The sequence below is a fragment of the Convolutriloba macropyga genome, chromosome 4 (assembly GCF_964194025.1).
Source record: "Convolutriloba macropyga chromosome 4, txConMacr16.3, whole genome shotgun sequence".
Taxonomy (NCBI): domain Eukaryota; kingdom Metazoa; phylum Xenacoelomorpha; order Acoela; family Convolutidae; genus Convolutriloba; species Convolutriloba macropyga.
The window spans coordinates 70327424-70353941 of NC_134471.1; the positions used below are offsets into that span (position 1 = coordinate 70327424).

The window sequence follows — 26518 nt, forward strand, 5'->3', positions numbered from 1 at the left end:
CTATCGCTGTGCGGCTATTAAAAACATTGGAATTCATGCACATCGGGATTGAAACAGAAAAAGAAGAGATAAATTGTCAGAATTTGTCTTTTTTTTCAGTGTCAAAAAGTTTTAATTCCGCGGACAATTTCAGTTGGATTCTAAAACTATATTTAATTCAGCTTCTAATATTTAACTGCAGCTAATAAGCTTAATACCAATGTCAGCTTGCAAACACTCTAATGAACTTTGATAACCTAATTCTCAATGAATTAACGACCGGGCTTTATCGGTTTATCCCGTCTCTTTTAATTTTGCTTTTTTGACTTTGACTTTTGTTCAAACACCGTTTTCTCACTCTACTTTAAAATTAAAGCAAAAAATTTCACGCTGCAAAAAAACTCGCTTTTTTGCTCCACTTACTGCTTCGGCGTAACCAAAATCACCATTCCAATTTGACTTCAAAAATCATGAAAATGTGTGAACAGATCTTTAAAAAAGACAGCGCCCTAATACAATTCAAATTCTTTGAATTGTAAAAAGGAGAGCGCCTAAATAATATCCGTTTGAGAGGCTGACGGCGGCTATTAATCAGTTTGCAATAAACAACTTATTAATCGCACATCTCAATGGTCGAATGTTAAGTATTAATAAGCATTATCGGCTCTACGGTCACCGCGAGCTGACATTCGGCTTCGATCAGATAATCATGAACAGGAAATATTTCCCTCATTAATTGATATACGATAGCCCAATTTCAATAACGAAAAGTGTTTGAGAAAAAGAATTATATACACAACATGTACAGAGAGGCATCTAACGAAACTGACCTTGAAAGTTTTCAATTCCAAATGGAACAAAGCAACAGTTTAAAAATTTATCCCAAAGGTGGCACTTCATAAACATGAATTGCTTTATCATCGGAAACTGATACAATTTTATTTCCTTGGGGATTGAATTTCACACCCCAAACTTGGTCACTGTGCTCGACAAACGTCGCCTCCGACTTCTTAGAAGCCGAGTTCCAAACCATTACAGATCGATCCGATGAGCCCGAAACAAGTCGGGTATTGTCGGCTGACCAATCAACGCTCAGAACCCACGACTGGTGACCCGAGAGGGTTGCAACTGGAGTCGTCGGGGCCGAAACGTCGATGATCTTCAACGTATTGTCGTCACAGGCAGTGGCTAGTAGTTGGTTATCAGGTGAGAAACAAACTCCTCTAATTGGCATCGTATGTGCTTCTAAGGTTACAACAGTTTTACCAGTTTCGACGTCAAAGACGTTTACATAACCATTCATAGTTCCAGTGGCAACATACTTCGTTTTGGCAGACACCGCAAGACTGAGGTTGAACTTTCCTGAAGTTGTTAGGCTGGTCGTTTTCCTGCCCGATTCACATTCGAAGATATTAACCTGGTTGTTGTGGCTTCCTGTAATCAGGAATTTACTGTCGGTTGTAAATTTGACTGACCATGCGTCTATTGCACCGGCATCGATATCCTACAAAAGTTAGAGTTCATCCTTAAACATAAAGCTAGCTTCCGCTTTATCTGCTTTATCCCCTACTTTACGAATTTCATTTACAAGACATCGGGGCTGTCAATTAGTTACTTGCTACGAGTTCAAGCTGGTCAGGCCGAAGTTTAAAGTCATACATGAAAAAACAGCAAAAAAAGTTGTTCGAGCAATTGATAAAATGTTAGTCTTCGTTTTTGGATGCTATATAGAAGCTGTTTCCACCTCAAAATGCAATACAAGGCCTAACTGCGGAAACTACAACCAGCTCAAGTTCTAATATGCGTACGTACGCAAATGTACGTAAACAACCTATTTGTCAAACTATTCAAGATATGGATTTACATCCAAGCATCCCTTCAAATATTCTAATTTCGGCTCAAAGTACGACAGACCTTCAATTGTTTCCCCGTTTCTAAGTCCCACAGTTTGATGTGTGAGTCGAGTGAGCTGCTGGCGGCCATAGTTCCAGTCTCGTCAATGTCCACTGAGATCACTCCCAACTGGTGTCCATCAAGCTTGAACCTCTCGTCTAACTTGTCCCCAACCCATGTCCATACCTAACAGCAAATCAAAATGCTGAGATGACAATTTAATTACTTGTTGCACTTGGTTTTTATCGAGATTCTAAATATATTTTCCAAAAAAATATCATTTCATAGAAAACACTGCAGTATAAACAGCAACCTGGAACAGATTATTCCTGATCAAAATTTTATCGCGGCCTAGAAGAGTACGAGAGTCATCATGAAATTGAGCGATACAGTTCGACTTGTTCCATTCCAATTACGATACACAACCGTATTCCACAAGTTTCCTTCTAATATTGACCAATATATCAGTCTGCACCAGATAGCAGTGTCATATAACACTAAGGTTGCTTTCTATGTGATAACACATGCCTCCCTACCTTGACGGTGTCATCAACTCCGCCTGTCACTATGACGTCACTGGGCACACTCTGCTTATTACTGGGAGGTTGTCGTTTCCATGCAACACTCCAAATGGAGTCTGAATGGGAGTTGGGTCTCTTGCACAGGGTTGAGAATTGCCCACCCACAGGAGCCGGACCACCAGGTAGACCAGCTAGGTTCATGGCTGTAGTGAAAGCAAGATTTTTGTTCGGTATTATCAGAGATTAACAGATCTCTCCGGGGGATTGGGCCGCAATCAGGCTAATCTGATGGATTTAAGGAACTCTTTTACAAACAATCAATCTTAAAATATGTTCTATCGTAACAAGATTTGCAGTGAAGAGACACTCTAATCTGAAAACAACCAGAATCTGAACGAAGAACCAGTTACAAATAGCTGGTTTTTTATTCAGGATGAGAGCCAAGTTAATTTTCAAGAGTTAGCACGCTTTCAGTGAGCTCATCAAAATAGATACAACTCGAGATTTTTAAAATTGATAATATTGATCTATCTAACAATATAATTTTTCATAACCAATGAAGCATATATTTCACCAAATCATAATAAAAGGACAACATTAAAATAATACTTTAATATTTACACATTTAGTGATTTGAGGCAGGAGCTGCGAATATTTCGCTTTTTAGCTTTTCAAACAGCTCTTGATTTGTTTCGGCATTTTCATCTGGTGTTTCACTTGCAGCATTGTTTTTGCTTTTAAGTTCGTTCAGAATACATGTTTGAGCTTTTGTGAGCGTCTCGAACAACTTTTCGTCAACTTTTCCTTTCAAAATTTCGAGGAAATTTGTCACAAATTTTCCCGGCAAATTTATCGGTGACTTGAAAGTCCTTTGGAATAGAAACAAGCAACTTTTGTGAAGCAGTTCCTGTAAATTTTCCGCGTTACGAACATCAAATTCCGACTTTTTCAAACTTTCTAAAATTAACAGTTTTTCCTTCTTTTTGTCAATTTTCCCAATGTAAACATCGCAGTCTTCGCAGCTCTTGGAGAACGCTTCTGAAAAATCTGCTAAACTGTCAAATTTTTTGCATAAAGCCATCAAACATTGTTTCTGGGCGTCATTTCTGATATTACTGATCAATTTCAGTCGCTGATCAGTGGTCATATCGGTTGGGTTTCCCACTGAGCAATTATATTCGTCCAAGATTATGTTGACTAGTGTGCTGATGGCATTATTACATTCGTTCTTCATAACCTGTTGCTCTATCTGAGTAAAATGGCTCGAATCCTTAAACTCGGACACGGATTTCTCAAGCAGAGGTAAGCATGCTGCAAAATCTTTCAAAGAATTTTGCATGTCGGTTACAGAAACTTTCTTTTCTTGGTTCTTCTCAAATTCGGTTCGAAGGGTTTCCTGATACAGTTTTCTCAATGGATCATAGATGATTTCAGCCAGACTTGAGCAAAATGAATCACTGGGACTTTCGTCTCTAAATTTTTCTTCCAACAACGCTTCAATGTCAGATGTCTTTAAGACCTCTGCCAAAAATTTATCTGTCAACGATTTGTTCTCTGAGCTCTCTTGATCACTGTCACTTAAATCATGGTCGTCATGACGGTCACGGAATTTATTTTTGACAGCTTTTTTAGTTTTGGCTTCTCTACCACCGCGACCTCCTACACTCATGGCTTTATTAGACCCAGCTTTTTTGCCCATTGCTTTCTGTTTACGCTCCTCTTTTTTAGAATTCGATGCTGGTTGTGCTGAACTTTCAGTGGTAGAGTTTATAATCTTTTCAACCATCAGGAAGTTTTCTTGAACATCTTTTAGAGCTTTATTTTTCACCTTTTCGTGGAATATTTTTTGGAGATCCGAGACAAAACTGTTTGAAACGACAACTGTATCGCATAACACAGAAATATCCTTCTTGAAACTTGGATTGTTCTCGGCACACTTTGAGTATATTTGTAAAATGTTGTCGTTGCTTAGCAATGAGGGTAAGATAGAGCCGAGATCCAGCCATGACCGATCGCATATACATTGTTCCAAAGCAGCAATAGGTTCCGAAACGACACTCTCCATTACGCAGCAGTCAGGCAAAAACATCAACTTTACGTCTTCGTAATTTTGCTCAATAAAACTTTTCGGCTCAGCAATTGCTAGTTTTGAAAGTTGGTGAAATGTTATAATGCCGGTTGACTCTAAACTTTTACGAACTGAATCTATTTGATGTTGCAGGAATATTTTCGGAATGAAAACACTGTTGATATCAGAACCTCGATCAAAGGAGCCACTAACTTCTTTTTTAGATATCAGATCGTTCACAGTTGATAACAAAATTGGTTCTGACACTTTGATAATTGATATAAGCGTTTTCAACGATATGGGTTTTGTAGTAGCCAGTAGAGCCCCTTTAACTTTACCAACTTGCGACGCTTGATGAGAAGCTGTCATTAAACTTTGTTTGTCTGGAGTATAAAATCCATCTATCAAAGACCCGATATACTTTCCGAATTGATCATGAACAAACGACACTGGAAGATCGTACTTTGAACAAATCTCCCCAAAAGGCAGAACACCACTTTCTTGCAGCTTCAAGTTGGTCTCGATGGCCATCTGTTCGATATATGAAATTTGAATGATCTCGCTGTTTACCATAAAAACCGAACTGCTACCAGTGATAATTTCTTTCACTACCGGTTCAACATGCTCAACGGAAACATTCAGCGTATCGCACAAATCAACTAGCCCGATTCGACCTTTAGCGTATTCCAGTTCTTGTTCAACCTCAATACGTAATTGCTTCGGAGTTAAGTATTCTCGTCCATCAAGAGTGAAAATAAGATTAATCAGGTTTTTATTGGTTAGGTATGAGACAAGTTCTACGCAGTTCCTGTCAGACAAACGAATTTCTCCAGTGGTTGCTTGAACTTCTTGTAGCTGCAAAGCTAGTTCATACGCTTCCGCCCAAGACATTCTTGCCACCTGAAAATATTATTCAACTAAACAAAAATGAGAACTTTAAATTTACATTTTAAATGTAACGATAAGTGGTATTGCCAAAAAGATGGACTTGCAATTCTTTAGCGCATCTTTAGCGGTTGTCTTAGCCAACAATTGGTTGAAATCCTTCAAGGATAAACTTAAAGACGAGAATGTCGGTATTGACCCAACCAAGGGCCAGTTGGACAACACTGACGGAACATGCCCCGATTGCAAGAGGTTTTGTATCTAGAAGTCGCGCCGTGGAGTGTAAAGGTTGCAAAAAATGGTTTCACGCAAAATGTCAAGAAAAAACGGAAGATCTGGTATGTTGCTGCTGCAGTCATTGTGAAATGATACCAAAAGAGGCCGCTACAAGAGAACGGAAACTTTTTGAGAGATAAGCGGACGCGAGAATCAGCAGAAAGAGGGAATCCCAAAACAAGGTTGAAATCAGCTAACCTGCTACATCAGAATCTAGAGTTCAGTCTTGAAACATCTGACAAAAAGGGATCTCGACACGAATGTGGACAATGCCAAGAAGTTTTGGAAAAACCGATACCCAGAAAGATGGTCGGGAATGATTGCTAACGAAACTCGCTAACGAAAGCTGCTAACAGTCTGGAAGAAACAAGCGGCTGCCGAGTCATCCGGAAACAGGAAGAAGGCACCAGCAGCCAAAGTTTAGAGAAGCAACTGCTTCTTCTGCAGTACCGCGGCAACCTGATTTTAAGCTGAAAGAAAAAATATACACTTTCTCCTGTTGATTGTTTTTCCAACCAAACAATTGAAATTTATGCCTGCCTGCACTCACGTCTCCTTTCGATCGAATATTAAAGTCCAACATGGTTTATGAAAAAAAAATCTCTTGGATGTGAATCCATTTATATCGGGCAGACCTGCAGACATTTTACATCTAGGATAAATGAACATCAAAAGTTGGATTAACCTGTCGGGTAACATGTAAGTGAGCACTACGGATATACAAGAGCATTCCAGTGGAAAACAATTGATAATGAAGCGACGACTGAAAAATAACAACAATTGAAGCGCTTCATATCAGCATCGGTGGCCCGCGTTTAACACAAGAGACAAATTGAAGGAGAAAAAACTGACATCAAAATTCTAGTTCAACATGCGTGTATTTTTTTTTCGAAATATGGTAGAAAGAAAACGTCAAGATTTTTTTGAAAGAATTAAAAGAGAAAAAACGAAATTCAATGTGACTAATTATTCGACTTCACTATTGACGAAGGTTCTCAGAACTCATTTTTTCATATTAGTAAACAAACTCATTGTTTTATCAATGCAAAATTGTGAATAATTTTACACTAGTTAATTCCTGAGGATGCTGGCAATAGAAAGAATGTTTGTGAAGTAAATTGTTGTTTTGAACAATTTTATCCAAACATGGTAAAAGTAATCCTCATCACAGAGTACTTTCTTTCAGCTAATCCTCTTCATATGAAAAAACATGAATTTCAAAAAACACATATATACATAGAAGCTTTTCAGTGAATAACGGAGAAAATTTCTGCGTAAAGTGAAGGAACACAAAACACTTATGCTCATGTATTTGTCTAATGCAGAGAATGAAATGGGTTGGTGCTATGATTACATTCAGTGTCTATGGTTAAGTACGAAACTAGGATTTGTTGGAGTTCTTCTTCAACCTTCTTCAACAACAGATCCCATTGAAACACAAACAACGTATTGCTCAAGTGTCTTTTAGCCTTGATTGCAGAGGATGGAAATCCTGAGGAGAGCTAAACTGATTTTTGTCCTCCTAATATTCATAAAATGATGTCAGTTTAGTTGTACTTTTTTGGCGCAAAGCGCTTCCATATGTTCTTTCAGCAATTTTAAGCAGATGGGCCAAGTCTACCAGTGCTTGCAAAAACTAGTGGACAAAACGTTGCTCTCTCCACATCAATTATTCTCTGTTCATCTTTCTTTTTGAGAAGATACATTATAATTGTAGGCTTAGCTACTACTTTCAGGGCAACATTTTTCTAGCGGGTTAAACTTTTTAAAATCAAAGTATGTCCTGTTTAACCTGGATTCGCAAAATCCATTAACCTATTTATATAGTCTTGCATCATCGCCATCACCTAATTTTTGATTTAAGAGCAAAAACTTCCGTTTGCAACAACTGAATAGGAGGTTAAACACCGACATCATTACAGACATCTAAGAAAGTTGCAGTGGAATCACGAATAGATCATTATGACTATTTGGCGTGTATCCTCCTTCCGGACAGCGAAAGACATGTACCAAAGTGAAATTTTCATTTTATGTGGATAATGATGGCACAACCGGGACCCAACCATAGCGAATGTAGTTGACATCACAAAACTTGCTTTTCTTTAGAAAAAAATGATATCTCTTCAAAGGCATAGCAGTGTTCAAATAGCTTGCCGCTTCTTTTTCACTAGCTATGTTCAGAAAGTGAAAGCATTTCTCTTTCAATTCAGTCTTAATTTTTGTTTGTTTTTTTTTAATTTGATATCAAGTTCTCTCTCTTTTTTGTGCCATGTATGATTTGTTGCTGCTTTATTTTTGGCTTCAAACAGATATAGGTGCTAGGGCCTTGATACTGAAATTGATTGTTCACATTCCTTAGAACAATCGCCGGGTTTAAATATGTTCAAGCCACCCTCCCTCATTGGCAACCAAAAGATGTTCCACCCTTTTTGATTATAGGCGGGACTCTTTAATATATTACATAACGGCTCCTTGTTGATCCATTTCTCAATTTTTTTTCACAATTCTTCAATATTATGTGTTGTACGAGCTTAGAATGTAAATTTATTTCAAACCATGAAATGAAAGATTTGTGGTTTTTTGAAGTGAAACATTGGCATGAAAGGCCAGCTTTTTAAACAACGATTCCAATTGTTTTAGTGATTTTTTCAAAAGATTATTTTTTGCATTGTTATAACCAACTATTACGCGACCAAAAACTCTTCAACCGCCAACTTTTTCCAGTTTGTTCGGAAAAACATCATCTGTGTGTTTTCTAGAAAATGGCCTTTGGTAATGACATAGGACATGGTAAGATGGTAACCGAAAGCAGAAACATTTCTTTAATTGAGTCAAAAAGTGTTTTGAAGCTATAAAGAGCCGAAAGTGTCATTATCATCCGAATACCACTTTTAAAGTTTGATTGAAGTTTCAAAAAGTTGCACTCATGGGTTTATAGCATCTCCATACAACAAAATTTCTCTGATACGGTATATGATAATTCGCAAGTGTACTAAATTATTAGTTGTCCTTATGTCATTTAGATTCAAGTTTGTTGCTCCTAGTCACTCATTAAGGTAAAGTTTTACCTCCGAATAAAACGTCAAGTATTCTGATGTGTTCACATTTCCCACTTTATTATTAATATCAACTTCCATTCTCTTGTCGATTAATCTCATATTCAGTTGCTTGCCAATCTCTTTTGTTTCAAAGTGAGTATAGCCTACTACGGAATTGAGTCAGTATTCCACATCGTCATAATAAAGTTACATTCGTAACACTATTGTCTAGTGAAAGTAAGAACTGTAATTGTAAGCTACTCTAATTACAATGGATTCTCACCTCAAATCCAACTCCTCCAAATCAGACAAGCATTTGTGGTTCGATTACACATCTCTATAGCAAGAGATATCACTACTTTAATGGGTCAATTTGTGTTGTACCGTCATGAGATAGTACTGTTTGTTTGTTACTGAAGGGGTTTGGTGGTTATTAATTCAAATAACATATAGAATAATAGAAGGGATGGCATAATTTCTCAACGGTTAATAAGACAAGATCACAGTTGAAACCATTAAAAACGTTTTTGAGTCAATAAGCGAGACCGCTTGCGAATCTATAGTGTTAAAAGCGGCACTCAACGAATAGATTGCATGTTCAGTTCCTCCCTTTTAACCCACACAGAGCTTTTAATCATCACCTAATATCTCAAAATCTGTCTTAACACACTGGACAACAAGAGGGAGCGAATTCAAATAAAAGCGAAAGTGATCTTTGTTTGAATAACGGAAATGACTTCAAAGTACGTTTTCTTCTTCATAGTCTAAAGGTCATAATGACACAGTATGTTTGTTGTTCTTTTTTTGAAAAACAAGTTTTAAGCTTAGCTCGCATTCTGAAATTCGAAAAATATTTGAAAATTTTGAGGACTAATTTATATGGCGTCATTTTAAAGTGGATCTATTCTATTTTGCCCCCCTCCCGTAGCTTTTTTGCTGCCGTTGCAAATCACCTAAAGGTATATAGGATGTAACTATATTAAAAATGCGTGCTGGTGGGGTTAAACCCTATATGCCGACTAAGCTTGGAGAGCCAAAAGAGAGTAGAGCCGAGAAAAAATTCGCCACAGTATTTTGACTTGGGCTAATTTATATCTTATTTCAGTCATTCTAATGCTAATTTGAGTAATTCTTATGAGTCTATTCCTTTTCGTTTGCACCAATTAGTTGCATTGTGCATCTAGAAAGAGGAAATGGTAAAAAATCTGAAAAAGTTTTTTGATAGATTTTTCATGATTTGATTTTCCAATTTGGCTGAAATATTTATCTGTTTGCCAATTTTGATTTGTTTTGCTTCCATTCATTGTTTTTGGGTTGTTGATTAAAATGATTTCTCAGCCGTGTTCACGGATATTTCATATGTAAACACGGCTGAATTCTGTAATAACAAACGATAAAAAAACTGGCATGAACACAATCAATTTCGGCAATCGGACACAAAGATTACTACCAATCAATATACGAATTATCATGTGCCGACAGTGAGAGCTTCAAGATTCTCACTGTCTAAGTAACTATTGGTGCGCTATGATGTTTTTTAAAAAAGTTTTCACAAAAAAGCTAAACACACATCTAATATCTTCAATTCAAGTGTGATATTTTTATTAGGCTATCTAGCAGTGAAAAGTTTCTGATTTTCCTATCCAATTTCTGAACTAAAATAAAGCAAAAATTGATACTGTTTATAAAGTGCAACAAGAACGTTTGCATTCCAAGTCTGAGGACAACAATAATGACCAGTTACTCTGAAAGTTTATTGTCGTAGCGCGGAGCATGATGCAGTACAAAACTTGAGCGTAACTTTGACGACAAAAATACACTTTACAGCATTGTTTTCTGACCCGGCTAAGATGATGTTTCTACGGACTGTTTAAAACTTAGTCGACGAGCATCAACTGGAGATTCTCCAGAATTTGGTTCTCCAGAACAAATCTAGGAGCGTGAAAAAATTTTAGGGTAGTCTCTTGAAATGAGTTTCTGCCAATTCAAAAAACATCAATACTGCCAGATCGCTCTTCAAGTGAGCTTATAATAGAGCAACTTTCAAAAACTTTAGAAAAATAGATAGGAAATGCTTTCTGATGAAATTAATAAGGCAACTTTTGAAATTCGCAACGTCAATTTATTCGTTGATGAGCAAGAAAAAACTGCACAATCATTATCTGCAGTAAATATTGAAGTAATAAAATTCCGAGGTCTTAACAATTTTCATAAAACTCTAACCAACCTGGTGTCACAAATTCTTCTTGGAGTCTGTTTTCTTTCTGAGGCATTGTTTAACAAAAAGTGTATTTTTCGAATATATTACTCACTGACAAAAAATATTGCAGCAAGAGCTGCTTGCTCAGATGGCTTGCACGGTTGAGCTTTCTAAAACTTGTACCGCATTTTCACCAGTTAAGACTAACGAAGAACACATACATCTGTTGTGCGTCTTTTTCACTGAGCCTCCCTCTTCTGTTTGGTTGTGCTTATCACCCACCACTTGGCAGCAAATTGCGGAAGAATTTTTCACCTTTGTTTAATACCATTCAATTAAATTTAAAACTGACTTAGAACGTCATTGATACCGTATACTTAGCCATAAAAGCCAAATTCCAGAAAGACAATCAAAACAAACATTTACAATATAATGATATGTGAGAAGCAAATAGTGTAAATGTATTGAACATTATTTAACCAAATTTAATTTAAACAGTCACTTTTACGCATCATCGAAATGTTTTTTAAGCTCCGGAAGCGTTCCAGAGAAAACACTGTAAAAAATCGAAAAAGCTGATATCAATCTTTGTATGTAAAAAAATAGTCACTGAAAATCAAAAACCAGCTCGAACGTCAAACTTCAGCATCAATGTCTTTAAGTTTAAAAATTTAGCTATTTCAAATTTTTGTTTGGTTTCTATACTACTCCAGTGTGCCCTTATTTACGACTCCACAATTTTCCGCTAGCATGAAAATGTTGAAAAAAGTGCAAACAAATGAGAAAAGTAAAGCGCATCAAGTCCTAAAAAAGAAAAAAACACCAACCAGAAAGAAAAAAATTCATATTAAAGAAAATTAGAGAAAAAATAAACGATGCATTTTGCCATAATGTTGATTTAAACTATCAAAAAGCCGCTCAAAAGAAAACTGTAAAATGAGCGAGTTGATATTGGACAAAAGTTTTTGTTTTTTTTTGAGGTCTCTGCGTTGACGAACGTGGACATAAAGGGTTAAGAAACTCATATTTGTTGCTGTTTTTCTTTAAAAATTGTTAATTTTCGATTATTCAGCCAAAATTTTAGCCAACAAGATTGACTCAAACAGTTCAGAAACCCTCTTTAACATTTAACCATTCAACGGCTAAACCAATAACACCATCATTAACAATTTTTAGATGCTTAAACAAAACTGATCAAAAAGTTTTGCAAAAAAGTGCAAAAAGTGAACCAAAACAAAGGAAAACAGAAATTGTTCACAGAATATAAAACCACAATTCTAAACATAAAATTCGAAACATTTATTTGAATGCAATGTTTTGCTTTTGTTAGGCTTTCTAATGATACCACTTACGACTACGTCAAAATTATCAATCAGCCAAAATTCATTGAACGAAGATACATTTGCGGATATAGTTCGGCAAAAAAATTGGGGCCGACAAAGAAAGGTTGCAAGAACAAAAGCTGATAATCGTATTATACCATAGTCAACTGTAACTCATTTTCAAACTTGGACGTCTATAAAAAATTCCATTGCAGGATTAATTTATCTTTCGTGTGATAGAAATTATTTATCAGAACAACTCCGATTCAAAAACGAGGTCATTTTTGGAAAAAAACACTAAAATTTTAAATTAGAAATTCATTCGAGCAGTTATGTGGACAATTTTGGACCATATGAATATACCGAGAAGGTTAACGAACAAAAACCTTATTGCAAGGATTGATTCTTCTCAACAAAAACTTTGTAAACAAAAAAGATACAAATCTGTAACCATTTGACATTCGTAATCAATTAATCTAATATTAGTCGGATCACAAGAGAGACTAAAAAACTCTAGGACTAAGGGGTACTTCAATAAAAACTTTGGCAGACATTTCATTTAATTATAATCTTAGTTTTCTTACATATTAAATGTAAAACCTTAAATCAATTATCTTTATTGTACGTTGATGCTATTCGGAGTAAATTGCGATGATTGTCTCGTAAGATCTAGTAGGGAAGATTTCTCAGAATTCTACAATAAGATGACTCCTCTTGTAAGATTTTCAGTCAAAATTAAAAAAAAAACTTTTGTACGTACAAAATTCAAACAAGATTAAGAATTTTTTCACAAAATTTTGCAAGCCATCCTTGGATCCTGTAAAAACACAATTTGTAAGAACAACTTTTGAAAAGATTGATATATTACGGAAACAGCGTATTTTACTACATCCGGTGAGAAAAATTCAATGGAAACATAACGAAAAAACTATAATGAATTAATTTATGATTTCAGAAGCAGCTTTTTTTGAAATCATACGAATAATATAAATTTTATCAATATTGTTTTTTGGAAATTTATAAAAGAGCTGAATGCATATAAATCACTCAAATACATGCAACCCTTTCTATAGTTTTCAAAGGAAAAAAAGAACAAATCACACAAACGATGAAATGAAGAATAAGTCACATAAATATATCAATGAGAGTGCCGCTCATTTAGAACAAGGAGCCGCTCATTGCAAGAATCTAACAAGATAGCTATCTCTGAAAAAAAATGCAGGATATAATAACCTAACCATATTTGCAGGAATCTTGTAAGATCGTACAAGATAAAATTACGTCTCGCGTCTCGGCCAGAGATGTTTTAGAAATATTTTTTAGTACGAAAACTGTTTGATTTGATGATCGCATTGCCGTAAAATTTTTATTGTATACGCTTTTAAGCATTTATTATCATAACAAAAAGAAGCATTTTTTACTTAAAAGCGTCTACAATTTATTCAAATTTTACCACAAGCCGTTGTTAGGTATGTCTAAGTTGATGAAATTGATTTTTTCTTATGAGATAATAGCTTTTAAGTACGTTTTCGTTGCCCTAAACCGATATCTGTCTGATTTATCTTGAATTTCGCAAAATATTAGTATTCTCAATTCTCTTTTATGGTAATAAAAGCTTAAAAGCGTCTACAATAATATTTTTACTGCAATCCAATCATCAAATCATACCGTTTCCTCTTAACAACCTTAATAAATTTAACCGCTCCCTAAAATCTCCAATACATCCCTGGCACAGACTAATTTTGTTCTAATTTTTTGGAACTTTGTCCAGATTGTGTATACTTTTTGCATCAAAGCATCTATTACTTTTTAAATTGAGTCCTAAAAACGCATTTTAGTTTTGATATCGGGACCTTGCAACAAATTTTCCCGCCAACAATGAGGATTTAAGTTTCCAAATGAGATGCTGGCCCATTTGCAATGCAATGCGTACAATTTGATTAACTGCCTTGATAAGAATGATAGTTCATGATACGGTAAGTTTTGATACCCGACACTTCTGTTCCCAAGTTTCTGGAGCTAATTTTATCGCTTGTTTTTCGCTAATCTCCATCTCGGTAACCTTTTCTTCAATGCCCCATGAGAAAACTTGAATTTCTCAATGCTCCATCTAGGAGGAAACCGAAAAATTAACTAACTCGTAAAGATCTATTTCCCCACCATTCTTGTTTCTTATCTTTCCCGCCCATAAAGTTTCCAAAAAAGTTGCATTTCTTGTAATTATTGTCGGTGAGAGTGAGTTATAAAAATCAGGAGAGAAGAAAAAGTTTGCGGGGTTTCAGGATATCCACGCCCCGGTTGCTGTCTGATTTCTCTTATAAGAGACAAACCTGATCTCGCTCTCGTTAGACTTAATTTTCTTGTTGCTCTTCTCGAGTCGAGAAATTTTCTGATAATTAGGTAAGAAATGCGCCAAAAGCGCTGAAATGGCGTTGAAAACCAGATAAAATTATGAAAGAGATGTGCCAAAAATATGTTTAAAGATCTGCTCAGCCGATTATATAAAAACTGTTTGCGCATTCAACATATTTCAGCGCAATATCTTCCTGTAAGTTCGCAAAACGAATTTCCTTCGCCAATCTGAGTAAATTTACTCGCCGTCTACAAATACCAGTACATCACTGGAAAAAGCCTTTAATGTCACAGTTTTAGGGACTTTTGTTGGGATTTTTTATTCTATTTTGAAAGCTCTATCTTATTCATTTTCATTTTGAGCCGTTTCTGACAGTTAGCAACTGCATTTGCATTATGACTGAGTTGAGTGCGAATTTTACTTTTAGAAAATCTGCCTTCTAGTTTCAATGCCTGAGTCTCGGTTTTGTGAATTTTCCTTGTTGCCGCGGATTTAAGTTTTCACTTGCAATGCACTGAAAAACGCCGAAATGCGCATCGCAAAAAAATTATCGAAAATTCAGCGCATTATTATATACGGATATGAGCTGAATCTTTTGAAATCTCAGAACGTCTTAACCGACTAAAAGCATTTCTAACAATTTCAATGCATTCGGTAAGTTTCTTTCAATAAAAGCGCCGACAACTTGACCCGGATAGCCTCAAAGAAGCAACAACAAAAATACTTAAAATACATAAATAATTTAAACCAATTCGGATCTGAAACAAAAAGAATTCAACTTTGTACTAAGAGGGGCATCCATTAAGTATAATTGATCAGGTGGGGATTCCAACATCAGAGTTCCCTTGAAAAATCCCCCATCTTCCAGGTTGTTCAAATCAGTTTTTGGATGCCCATTCGCCCATATACGTACATTTTGATCGCCGTATACCAGTTGCTGTCCTCCTTGATTTACCCATATACCCTCGTTTTCCTTGTCACTAATTCCAACCCAAAAATCTGTGTTTCCCATCTTGGCTACAACGTGATTGTTTTTTCCAGGGGACCAGGCAAAACCGTCAAACAATAGAGATCCAAAATTTTTGCAATTTTGCACAGCTTCATCATATTCAGGTGGCTGAAGGTTTGTGTGGTAATACGTAATCCGGATCAGAGAACCGACACAACCAGGCGAATCTCCAATTTGGCTTTGAACACAATTTCTGGTGAACCTCATTATCCAGTGGGTTGCATTGTTTAGTAATAAACTGTCGAAAGAAAATTCAGTGAGCGTCGAAAAGATCATTTGGCAGGCAAAAGCACCAAGATCGTAGCCATCTGAGTCAACCAAAACTTGGCCTTTTCCAGTTTCGTTTACAAAAAGCAGAAAATGCTCGTTGTTGTTTGCGTTATCTGGATTTGGTGCACTGAACAGATTTGAAAGTGATAATATTTCACCTCGTAAGTTCATCCAAATTCCCTCGTGACCCCAATCTGTTACTCCAAGCCAGACATCAGTAGATCCTAACTTCTCAGCAAATTCTTCAATTTGTTCGAAAGTTCCATCTAAGTCACCGAAAAGCTGTCCTCCTATACTTTCACAGTGTTCAACAGCTTCAAAATACGATTTCTTATCTTTAATATATTCAATATATTCCATCAGTTTTTCTTTCGGTTCACCATAGCAAGGCAGATCTTCTTTATATGGACTGTGTTTGCATTTCTCTCTGTAGTAAACTTTTTTGTGGTTTTCGGTTTCTTCAACGATTGGCGCCCAACCCATTTGCATTTCAGAAAACACCATTTGGCAAATTGAAAAACGAGGTTGCGAGAAATCAGTTGTATCAAGAACAACGTTCTCAGTTTCTAAAAGTGCGTTTTGCTGAGTTGTGATAAAAACAAATTCACCAGTTCCTGACGGCATATTTTCACCCCAAATAATTAGACCTGCCATGTTTCGCCCATTGATGTGAACAAATTGGTTGTCAAGGTCGAATGAGTTTATCGCCAGCCAAACATCGCCTTCAAATTTCGAAGCTAGGAAATCAAGTTGCTCTTTGGTGCCATCTAAGTCGCCAAATAGTTGACCTCCCATTAATTCACAGTTTTCCAAAGCATCATCATATGACATTTTCATTTCAGCAAAAACCAACCAATGGTTTAATTTCAAGTTCTGATTGCTGCCTTCACAGTCTAGAACCCCACCCATCGTTCCCGTAACACACTGGCGAGTGTAATACTCTGTGAACTCGTAATCGCCGTCAAATCTCTGAAGCGAACCCCACTCACTCCATTCTGAATAAAACATATCGCAAACAAACTCATATTTCTCGTTACTATCAGAACTTCTAAACGCCTGCTTTCCTTTAAGGTAAACTTTGTGATTATTATCCGAGTTCTCAAAGTCCGGATCACCCCAAGATACCAACTCTATCACGTCCTCGCCTTTAAGATTTCGCCAGACATTGTTATGTTCGTCGAACTCAATGCCAAACCAAAACGACTGAGATCCAAGAATACTATATATGAGGTCAAGTTGTTCGATAGATCCGTCAATGTTGCCGAAAAGCTGGCCGCCATTGTTTTTACAGAACGATTTTGCATCATTATAAGTTTCAGCAGTTTGGCTAAAAGAAAAGTGCTCATTTTTTCGAGAACTGCCTTCACATTCAAGGTCACCTCCAATTGGCCCAGCAATACATGATCTCGAGAGTTGTACTTTGCAGCTTTGTGCGTTCTGCTCGATAGAATTTGCTTCAATTTCCCAAGGACCCCATTCAGAATAAATCATTTGACATACTGACGGAATATGGTAGTCAGCGCTCGCAACTGAGGCTGGAATTGAAACTGTTTCCTTAATTTTTTTCTGTGGACACCATCTATAAAAATTTTTTAAATAAGAAAAAGGTGGGTGCGTGATATTTAAAAAATGTGGTGAAATGATAAACAATAATGTAAGAAGAAAATATGCAAGAGATGTGCTGAATGAGTAGTTTGAAAAGAAAATCAAATTTCTATCAGTCTAAATGAACCATATATGTTTTAAAGGCGGAAAACTAGTTGAAGGAGGAAGAAACAATTTACGCAAAAAAAATGGGTTTAATGTACAAAAAGCATACGAATAAATCTGTTTAAAGCGAAGCAAAAAGTGAACAAATTGGATCACTTTTCAAAGTATTGTAAAAAACATTCTGAATCAGCAAATTAATTTCACAAAGAGAATTGAATTTTCACTATTTTTTAAGATGCTCATGTTTATATGCGTTTGTAGAAATTGGTGACAGGGCATCTATTTGGGCGCAAGTTGAGATCAATAACAAAATTTAACGCTCTTTTCCACGCTATATCTAACTCATTTCCACACATCACTATTTTCCACTATCGCACTATCCAATAACTATGATAGACTCAGTCAAATCAAAATGAAAAAAATTGGAGTTAAGTTTCAAAAGTATCTCTCGCAAAATTAATTTTGGGTTAACATGACAATTAGCAGTTTTGCTTTTGCCCATACCGCGGCAAAAAAGACAATTTAAGTCATTGAATTGAGTCGCAAGTAATTACAAATATAATTGGGTAATTAAATGTTAAGGGAATAATAATCTCAAAATCGTGGACATTGGTTATGTTCATCCATGAACACTAGTGTTAAAATTAATGCTTTTCCGTCATATTATTTTATCAACTAACTCTCATCGTAAATAAATTTGTGTAAAATATAAGATTACGATAAGATTTTTTCACTCCTGTACAAATAAAGGTCAAATTTAATCAAAAAGAGCACTTGAGAAAATTGTTTTTCATTCAACTCTTGTTAAATCTTTTTTGTTAGGAAAAGGGTTATTGCATTGCTGTTCATCCTAATTTGTTTGTTTAATTCCAGCCGAACGCTCAAGATAAAATGATAAGAAGTGTTTTATACGATTTACAAAAATACAGAACAAAATTTTGCATCTTTAAGATGAGTCCAGCAGATTGTCTTTGCTATATCTAATTCTATTGTTCCTGATATCAATGTGTCATGTATGTAATGTAGCCAGATCCCTGAAAATGAATATCTCGAAAAGGAACCCAAAACATGACGAAGCTTTTATTAATCGGCCCGATCTAACGCAAATTCTACAATTCAGTCCAATTTCACCATACGCACCACAATCGACCAACTGTGATGCAACTGGCCCATCTGCGACGCAAATGGTTTCATCAAAACCACCAACGCCTATTCTGAGAAAGTCGAGAAAAAAACTCACAATTAGCGATACCTCTGAATCGGACACCTCTTCGGTAAGAAAAAGTAAGCGAACGCTGAAAAGGAAGTCATCTCATACTATTGTAGAAAAAGTCAGGAACACTGAAGGTTATTCTGAAAATGAGCAACAAGACATTGGAGAAACTTCTACAAGAAATTCATCGGATTGGACAGAGGACCTTAAAATTTTGCCTAGGGAGATGACCGTTCTCCAAACAGAAAATGAAGAAAATTCTGATACAGAATAAACATCATCAAACTTTATAAACTCATATATTTTACTTATTATTTAATATTTTAGTATTTAGTAACCGGTGAATAATTAATAATTTTCTGATTTTAATTAGTAATATTATTTTTCTCTCAAAGAGGGAGAAATGTCATACGGCAATGGATACCCTTCACAAATCCATGTCCGTATTTAGTTCAGTTTCATTATTTAGTTCCATTTGAAGGGCAAGTGCTACTCTTATTTCAGTTAACTTTACTTCCTCCCATTTTTAGTAATGTTATGTCTGTTCATACTGTCTATGCTGGAAATTCAGTTGTTCATAATATAAACAAATCTAAAAGTTACTTCCTTGTTCGTGATCGAGTTGAACAAACCTTATTTCTTAAATTGTAAACGTTTTAATTTCATTCTCTCATTTGCAACGCTGCAACTCAGTTCAATTTAAATCTAGCCATTCGCTTTTCAATTTAAGCTTAGCAAAGTAGATAAGTGCCAATCGCACCGCGATTGACTAATCTAGAAAGTAAGAATTCAGATAGTAGGAATTGGCTTGCCACTCGCGGCGCAATTGCCTACTCCGCTTCAAAATAAAGCATTCGCGGCTCAATTGGATCCACTCATCGCAATTGAGTACAACATGGCGCAGTCAGCAGCGGAATCTAAGAAGACACCTCTTCACATAGAGGCATTCTGGGAAAAGCCGACAGCAACACCTCCTCTGACCTGGGACAAATGGCACCAACAGTGGAAACTGGCCTTGCTAGCTAAAGTGGGAATCCAACTTGACAATCTACTAAACGATCCACCAGCAGCAGTAACCTACCCGCCTGAACCAACCTATGAGGAACCAGTGGAAAACCATACACAAGCGACGGAAAGGGATCGAAAAGTTCGTAATCAACAACTGAAGGTAAACTGGCAAAATCGTTGTAAAAAGATTGAGGAAATTGGGATCTTGTGTGGGGATAAATCATGGGGAATATATGAGCAAAAATCGATATCCCTATTGTACTTGAGTATTTGAACGGAGGGACGACGAATTTTCAAAAGTAAATATCCCCATTTTCAAATAGAAAAACAACCTTTCAAAGAACTATGGCAGGCAATGGATGATTCCTTCACGAAAGTTCGAAACATAACTTACGATCGTTTTGTCTTTTATTCATGTAAGCAGCAAAAAGGTGAATCTGTGGAAAGCTTCTATGGCCGTCTCATAGAACAAGCTGAAAATTCTAGTATCGGTAGTGAAGAATTTACCTTGATTCGTGATGCATTCATACTGAATATGATTGATCACGAGACTCAGAAAGAACTGTTAAAGGAAACAGTCGAACCATCCAAAGCACTAGATACAGCTACTCAAATGGAAATGGGGGCGCAGAATCAACAAAAGATCAACCAGAATTTGTTGTCGGGTACAAACTCTGTAAATGCAATCAACAGTAACTACTTACGCAATCGCAACGCGAATGCTCCACAAACTAAGCGAGATTTCACACGATACGCAACTGTGCCCCAGAACTCTCAGTACACAAATTTCTGTACCAACTGCGGCCTTCGTTGGAGTTATAAACATAAGCAGATTTGCCCCGCGAATGGAAAGAAATGTAATAATTGTGGAATAATTGGCCATTTTGCAAGAAAATGTCGAAAACCAAAAAAGTCACAGGGACAAACACAGAAAACCCAACAAACGAATGTCAATCAAATTGACCAGTCTCCTGAAAAGAGTGATGATGAAGAATCCGTCATTTATATAACCAGCTACCAGCAATTGTACGAACAGGTGTATGACTCTAACTACGACAGTGATTCTGATAATTACGTGGCGGCAATTTCGTCTGACTCAGCACATCAGCTCGCACCGATACATGTTGAGGTAAAATTTGAGGAAGTTATCACTTGCAATGATCGATTCTGGAAGTGCAGTTAGCCTCATAACAAAAACGTTGGCAAACCAAATCATTCGAACCACAAAATCTGCGAAATGTATAGATATGAAAGAAAGAAGGAATCTCAAAACATTATCAAACGAACCAATAAAAGTTCTTGGGCATCTGGAGACCACAGTTGCATACAATAACTGGAAAGATAGAGCAGCAATTTTGACTGTGGTAGAAGACGGACACAAAAACATAATTGGGAGAGACCTGTTCACAACTCTTGGACTTGCAGTGGTACAACAACAACCAGAATATGGTAAATGTGTTAATAACATTAATAGTTCTACATGTAAAATTAAAGAGACAATCGCAACGCAATTTCCTCATTTAGTATCAAGAATTGGTTTTTCCAAGACACATGTAGCGAAATCAAAGTTTCATCAAAAGTTTACAGCAAAGCATCAAAAAGGTCGACGTGTTCCTATAAATGTACAACCTAGAGTGTCGGCGGAATTAGAAAGATTACAGACTGAAGGTCACATTGAAAAACTATCTAGTTGCTTTGACGAACATTTCATATCTCCGATCGTAATCACAGTAAAAAAAGACCAATCTATAAAATTAGTATTAGATTCCAAAGTACTAAATAAAGCAATACATAAAAATAAATATCAAATGCCGAATATGGACATGCTCATTGACACAATATCACAGCGTCTTACCAACACAGAAAACGGTCAACAAGCGTATTTCACCACATTAGACTTAAAGTATGCCTATAGCCAATTAAAATTACACCACGACACAGCAAAACACTGTAATTTTAACATCTTCTGCGGAGAATCTACTGGTACATATAGATTCAAAACTGGTTTTTATGGAATTTCAAAAAGCTATGGACTACACTCTTAAAGGTCTACAAAACACTTATTGTTTCTTGGACGGTATCATAATCATCAGTACCGGCACTGAAGCAGACCATTTGGCGTAAGTTTTCATGTGTTTAAAAAAGTTAGATGGTGATAATCTAAGAATTAACCTTCAGAAATGCCATTTCGCAAAAACTGAAATTGAATGGTTAGGCTATAAGTTTACACAAACTGAAATTTCACCCCTAGAAATTAAAACTGCAGCAATATTAACAATACCTCTACCAACGACACTAAAACGCCCTAGATTATTTTTAGGGTCAGTACACTATATTGGTAAATTCATACCACATCCTGCAAAATTATGCCACCCACTTCGACCACTTCTCAAAAAATCAGTAAAGTTTTTTTGGACAGACGAACACACAAAACATTTCAATCTGATTAAAGAAAAAATTGCCAATAGCACAGAAAATAGCCATTATAACCCAAAACATGACGTCAGAGTCAAATGTGATGCCTCTCGTTCCGGACTGGGGGCCGCATTGGAGCAAAATACACCAGACGGTTGGAAACCAAGAGCATTCAAGTCACGATTTCTCAACTCAACAGAGGAACGCTATAGTGTTAATGAATTGGAGTTATTGGGAATAGTTTGGTCAATTGACTACTTTAAATACTATTTGTACGGAAAAAATTTTACAGCAGTAACAAAACATAGAGCTCTCCTGTCCATACCTAAAGAGCACAGATCAAACAAATCGTATAACAGCCGATTATCACGATGGATAGATAGACTACTTCCGTACAACTTCACAATAGAACATATGCCAGGTGCAAAAATGGGTCATGTTGACTATATCTCAAGAAATCCACATGCGAGAGCTAAAAAGATATCTACATATGACGAGCACTTTGTTGTGGCAACAATCTCAATTATCCGTAATTCTATGAAATACCTGATTATCAATAAACAAAATGCAACTAAAAATTTCAATAGCGTACTAAAGTCAAATCGGGCCTCACACAAATTAAAACGGCCATTCGCGCCGCAACTGCCTATATTACAAACATCTAAATCACATATACGCAGTAAAGCATTTGCATTGCAATCACTCCCTTCTTTACCGAAAACACCATTCGCGACGCAATTGACACTTACTACTTCTAAATCTAATCCGTATTTACACATCCAATTGCATCGCAAATGCCACTTAAAGTTACAACATTCCAATTTGCACCAAATAACTGCAAAGTTAAAAATTCATATTCCATTACAAATTCGCTGCAAAAGAAGTGCAAATGTCAGACAGTAAAGAATGTGAACACTCTGAACATTTATCCCCAATAAAGCCCAATAATGGTATTAAGTCAAATAATCCACCTAATAATGCTAAATTTAGCGCGAAAACAAAAATTTCAAAGTATATATACCACTTGCACAAGAATCACTTGCTTTTTGCCCAAATTCAACCTACAAATAACTTCACAATAAGTAAACAAAACAAATTTTCCATCTTGGATATATCAGTCAACTCTATTAGAACAATGTCCAAAGCCAAAAGAACCCAATCCAAATCTACACCAACCAAAGCAAGGGTGACATTTTCGGATACCACCCCATCTACGCCAGGTACCAACACTACCTCATACACAGAAACAGCCACTGGTAGCATGATTGAGGAGACAGACGATATAATGTTCACTGAGACTCTCAACAAGGTCTTCAGCAATAAGTTCCTGGCCATCCTAACAGGCAAAGATGCAATCCTCAAGGAGGTCCGGGATTGTGTCATTAGGAATGATCCCGGTAGACTGCAAGAGATAAGTCCCTATCTCTTTTCATATTGGCGGGACTTGAGTGTCAAGCATGGCTGTGTGTGTTTGGATAAGCGGATAGCCATTCCAAAGGCAATTAAGGACGCGGTATTGGAGGACATCCATTCAACACATCCCGGAAGTTTTGCCATGCTATCCCTTTCACAGAACATTTGGTGGCCCTACATACATAGAGATATACTGGCAAAAACGAGTTAGTGCAAAGCCTGCAAGAAAATTGGCAAGAACCTTAAATCAGTAATTTTGCACCGCAAATGGGCACCTCTTCCAAAATGTAGTGAACCAAGCGACGAAATACAAAATAGACTTTGGCGGTCCAATTTTAAACGAAAACGGCATAGAACAATACTTCATTACAAGTATAGATAGATATTCAAAATATCCCACAGCAGAAATAGTAAATAACGCCTCAGGTCCAAATGTACTAAAATTTTTAAATAAATATATATATCAACACGGAGTACCTAGAATTATTAGATTAGATCAAGCTAGATGTTTTACAGGAAAAAAATTTGAAACATTCTGTACAGAAAATAATATTACACCTATCTATGCGCCAGCAAATGATCACAGAGCAATTGGGTTAGTAGAACGTATTATTCAAACAATTAAACGTCAATTATCTTGCATGAAATCTCAATTAATTAAAAAATTTGACTTAGAAAATTCACCTAAAGCAATAATACCACAATTAAGAATATCTAAACAAAAAACAATAAACACTACACCTTTTGAGTAACACTTTGGTAGGGAATGTAACACACCTATATCAAATATCACTACTAAATCTAATAGTAAAAATCTTAATTATAATGCAATTACTATGTATTATTTAGACGAAGATAAAATTCCGGGTCGGTCATGCCTGTCAGAGGAACAATGGGCAGATACGACCCTTTGTTCGGACCCAGAAATCGAACGCATCATTTGTGCCGCGAGTGCTAGAGCAAGAGCTGAACAAGACAAACGAAATGACGGGGAACAACGACTGATTAAATCGGAGGGAATTTCCAGATCAATTCCTTGCTCCGAACGTAGCATCCAAGTAAAGCTGGCTCGAAAACTCCACGAGAACCAGAGACAAAAGGAAAACCTGGATGGGTTATACGAGGTATTGGCACCCGGGAGCACAGTTTGCAAAGTGAGCCCTACAACCAGTGTAATTAAGGAACCAAACAGACATGAGGTACGAAACAGAAATTCTGACATTGCAAAATTCGGTACGCGTGCGGAATGGGATACTGACCTATCACAATATATCGAAAGATGGCCGAAAAAGATAAACGAGAAGACCATTGATCAGAAAATATACAAACATAAGCGGGATCTGATCGGAGAAAAAACAGGGGATAAGAAAATAAAGCGAAACAGAAAACAGTCTGACGATGTTAGTGTAGTCTCATCAGGCAGATCGTGTATTTCCTCCGCGAGTAATGTAGCCAGATCCCTGAAAATGAATATCTCGAAAAGGAACCCAAAACATGACGAAGCTTTTATTAATCGGCCCGATCTAACGCAAATTCTACAATTCAGTCCAATTTCACCATACGCACCACAATCGACCAACTGTGATGCAACTGGCCCATCTGCGACGCAAATGGTTTCATCAAAACCACCAACGCCTATTCTGAGAAAGTCGAGAAAAAAACTCACAATTAGCGATACCTCTGAATCGAACACCTCTTCGGTAAGAAAAAGTAAGCGAACGCTGAAAAGGAAGTCATCTCATACTATTGTAGAAAAAGTCAGGAACACTGAAGGTTATTCTGAAAATGAGCAACAAGACATTGGAGAAACTTCTACAAGAAATTCATCGGATTGGACAGAGGACATTAAAATTTTGCCTAGGGAGATGACCGTTCTCCAAACAGAAAATGAAGAAAATTCTGATACAGAATAAACATCATCAAACTTTATAAACTCATATATTTTACTTATTATTTAATGTTTTAGTATTTAGTAACCGGTGAATAATTAATAATTTTCTGATTTTAATTAGTAATATTATTTTTCTCTCAAAGAGGGAGAAATGTCATACGGCAATGGATACCCTTCACAAATCCATGTCCGTATTTAGTTCAGTTTCATTATTTAGTTCCATTTGAAGGGCAAGTGCTACTCTTATTTCAGTTAACTTTACTTCCTCCCATTTTTAGTAATGTTATGTCTGTTCATACTGTCTATGCTGGAAATTCAGTTGTTCATAATATAAACAAATCTAAAAGTTACTTACTTGTTCGTGATCGAGTTGAACAAACCTTATTTCTTAAATTGTAAACGTTTTAATTTCATTCTCTCATTTGCAACGCTGCAACTCAGTTCAATTTAAATCTAGCCATTCGCTTTTCAATTTAAGCTTAGCAAAGTAGATAAGTGCCAATCGCACCGCGATTGACTAATCTAGAAAGTAAGAATTCAGATAGTAGGAATTGGCTTGCCACTCGCGGCGCAATTGCCTACTCCGCTTCAAAATAAAGCATTCGCGGCTCAATTGGATCCACTCATCGCAATTGAGTACAACACAATGCATTATTTTGTATTAAAATTGCTTTTTGTCATTTTTTTGCGGTTTAGGTTTAGTCAGCCTCCACTCAGTCAATTCTGATAGTGAATACACTTTTTTCTCAGCAGTTTTTTATAGACGTTTCCAATGAACGTCAATAAAATTAACTTTTCTACATTCACGTAAATAGATGAGATAGTTCAACTGAAGTGTATACGTAAATTTTTACCCGTCTAGTTCTTACTCAAACATCATCAATTTTTTGGACAATTTTGAAACGGCTTTTGTCATAGTAAATGTCTTTTTTGTTGATTTTTTCAATGCAACAATGCTTTAACTATGCTTGCAAAACTAATATAGCCATATACACTTATGTTCTCAAAGACAAAGGTTTTTGGCAGTTAATTAATAGCAAATGGAAGTTACCAT

The 26518-nt window shown here is 36.3% G+C and overlaps 4 protein-coding genes across 4 annotated transcripts in view; 1 reads left to right on the plus strand and 3 right to left on the minus strand.

Moving 5' to 3' along the window:
- Positions 1-26518, plus strand: part of LOC142337869 (uncharacterized) — a 240646-nt gene that overhangs the window by 131908 nt on the left and 82220 nt on the right. The gene's annotated exons all lie outside the window — the stretch shown is intronic.
- Positions 1-26518, minus strand: part of LOC142337872 (leucine zipper transcription factor-like protein 1) — a 458027-nt gene that overhangs the window by 28045 nt on the left and 403464 nt on the right. The gene's annotated exons all lie outside the window — the stretch shown is intronic.
- LOC142337866 (WD repeat-containing protein SL1-17-like) lies at positions 753-2780 on the minus strand. Its single transcript, XM_075387466.1, has 3 exons — positions 2409-2780; positions 1894-2058; positions 753-1483 (listed from the first exon to the last, which is right to left on the minus strand). The coding sequence occupies exons 1-3, from the start codon at positions 2592-2594 to the stop codon at positions 857-859; spliced, it is 978 nt and encodes a 325-aa protein (XP_075243581.1). The 5' UTR covers positions 2595-2780; the 3' UTR covers positions 753-856.
- On the minus strand, positions 2886-5357 carry LOC142337865 (E3 UFM1-protein ligase 1-like). The gene has a single exon (XM_075387465.1). It carries the CDS (start codon positions 5350-5352, stop codon positions 3019-3021), a length of 2334 nt encoding a protein of 777 aa, XP_075243580.1. The 5' UTR covers positions 5353-5357; the 3' UTR covers positions 2886-3018.

Coding starts and splice junctions, on each gene's coding strand:
- LOC142337866 (XM_075387466.1), bottom strand. CDS start 2,594: ATGAACCTAGCTGGTCTACCTGGTGGTCCGGCTCCTGTGGGTGGGCAA. Junction 2,059..2,408: donor GAGTTGATGACACCGTCAAG/GTAGGGAGGCAT, acceptor ATTTGCTGTTAG/GTATGGACATGGGTTGGGGA. Junction 1,484..1,893: donor AAACGGGGAAACAATTGAAG/GTCTGTCGTACT, acceptor TAACTTTTGTAG/GATATCGATGCCGGTGCAAT.
- LOC142337865 (XM_075387465.1), bottom strand. CDS start 5,352: ATGTCTTGGGCGGAAGCGTATGAACTAGCTTTGCAGCTACAAGAAGTT.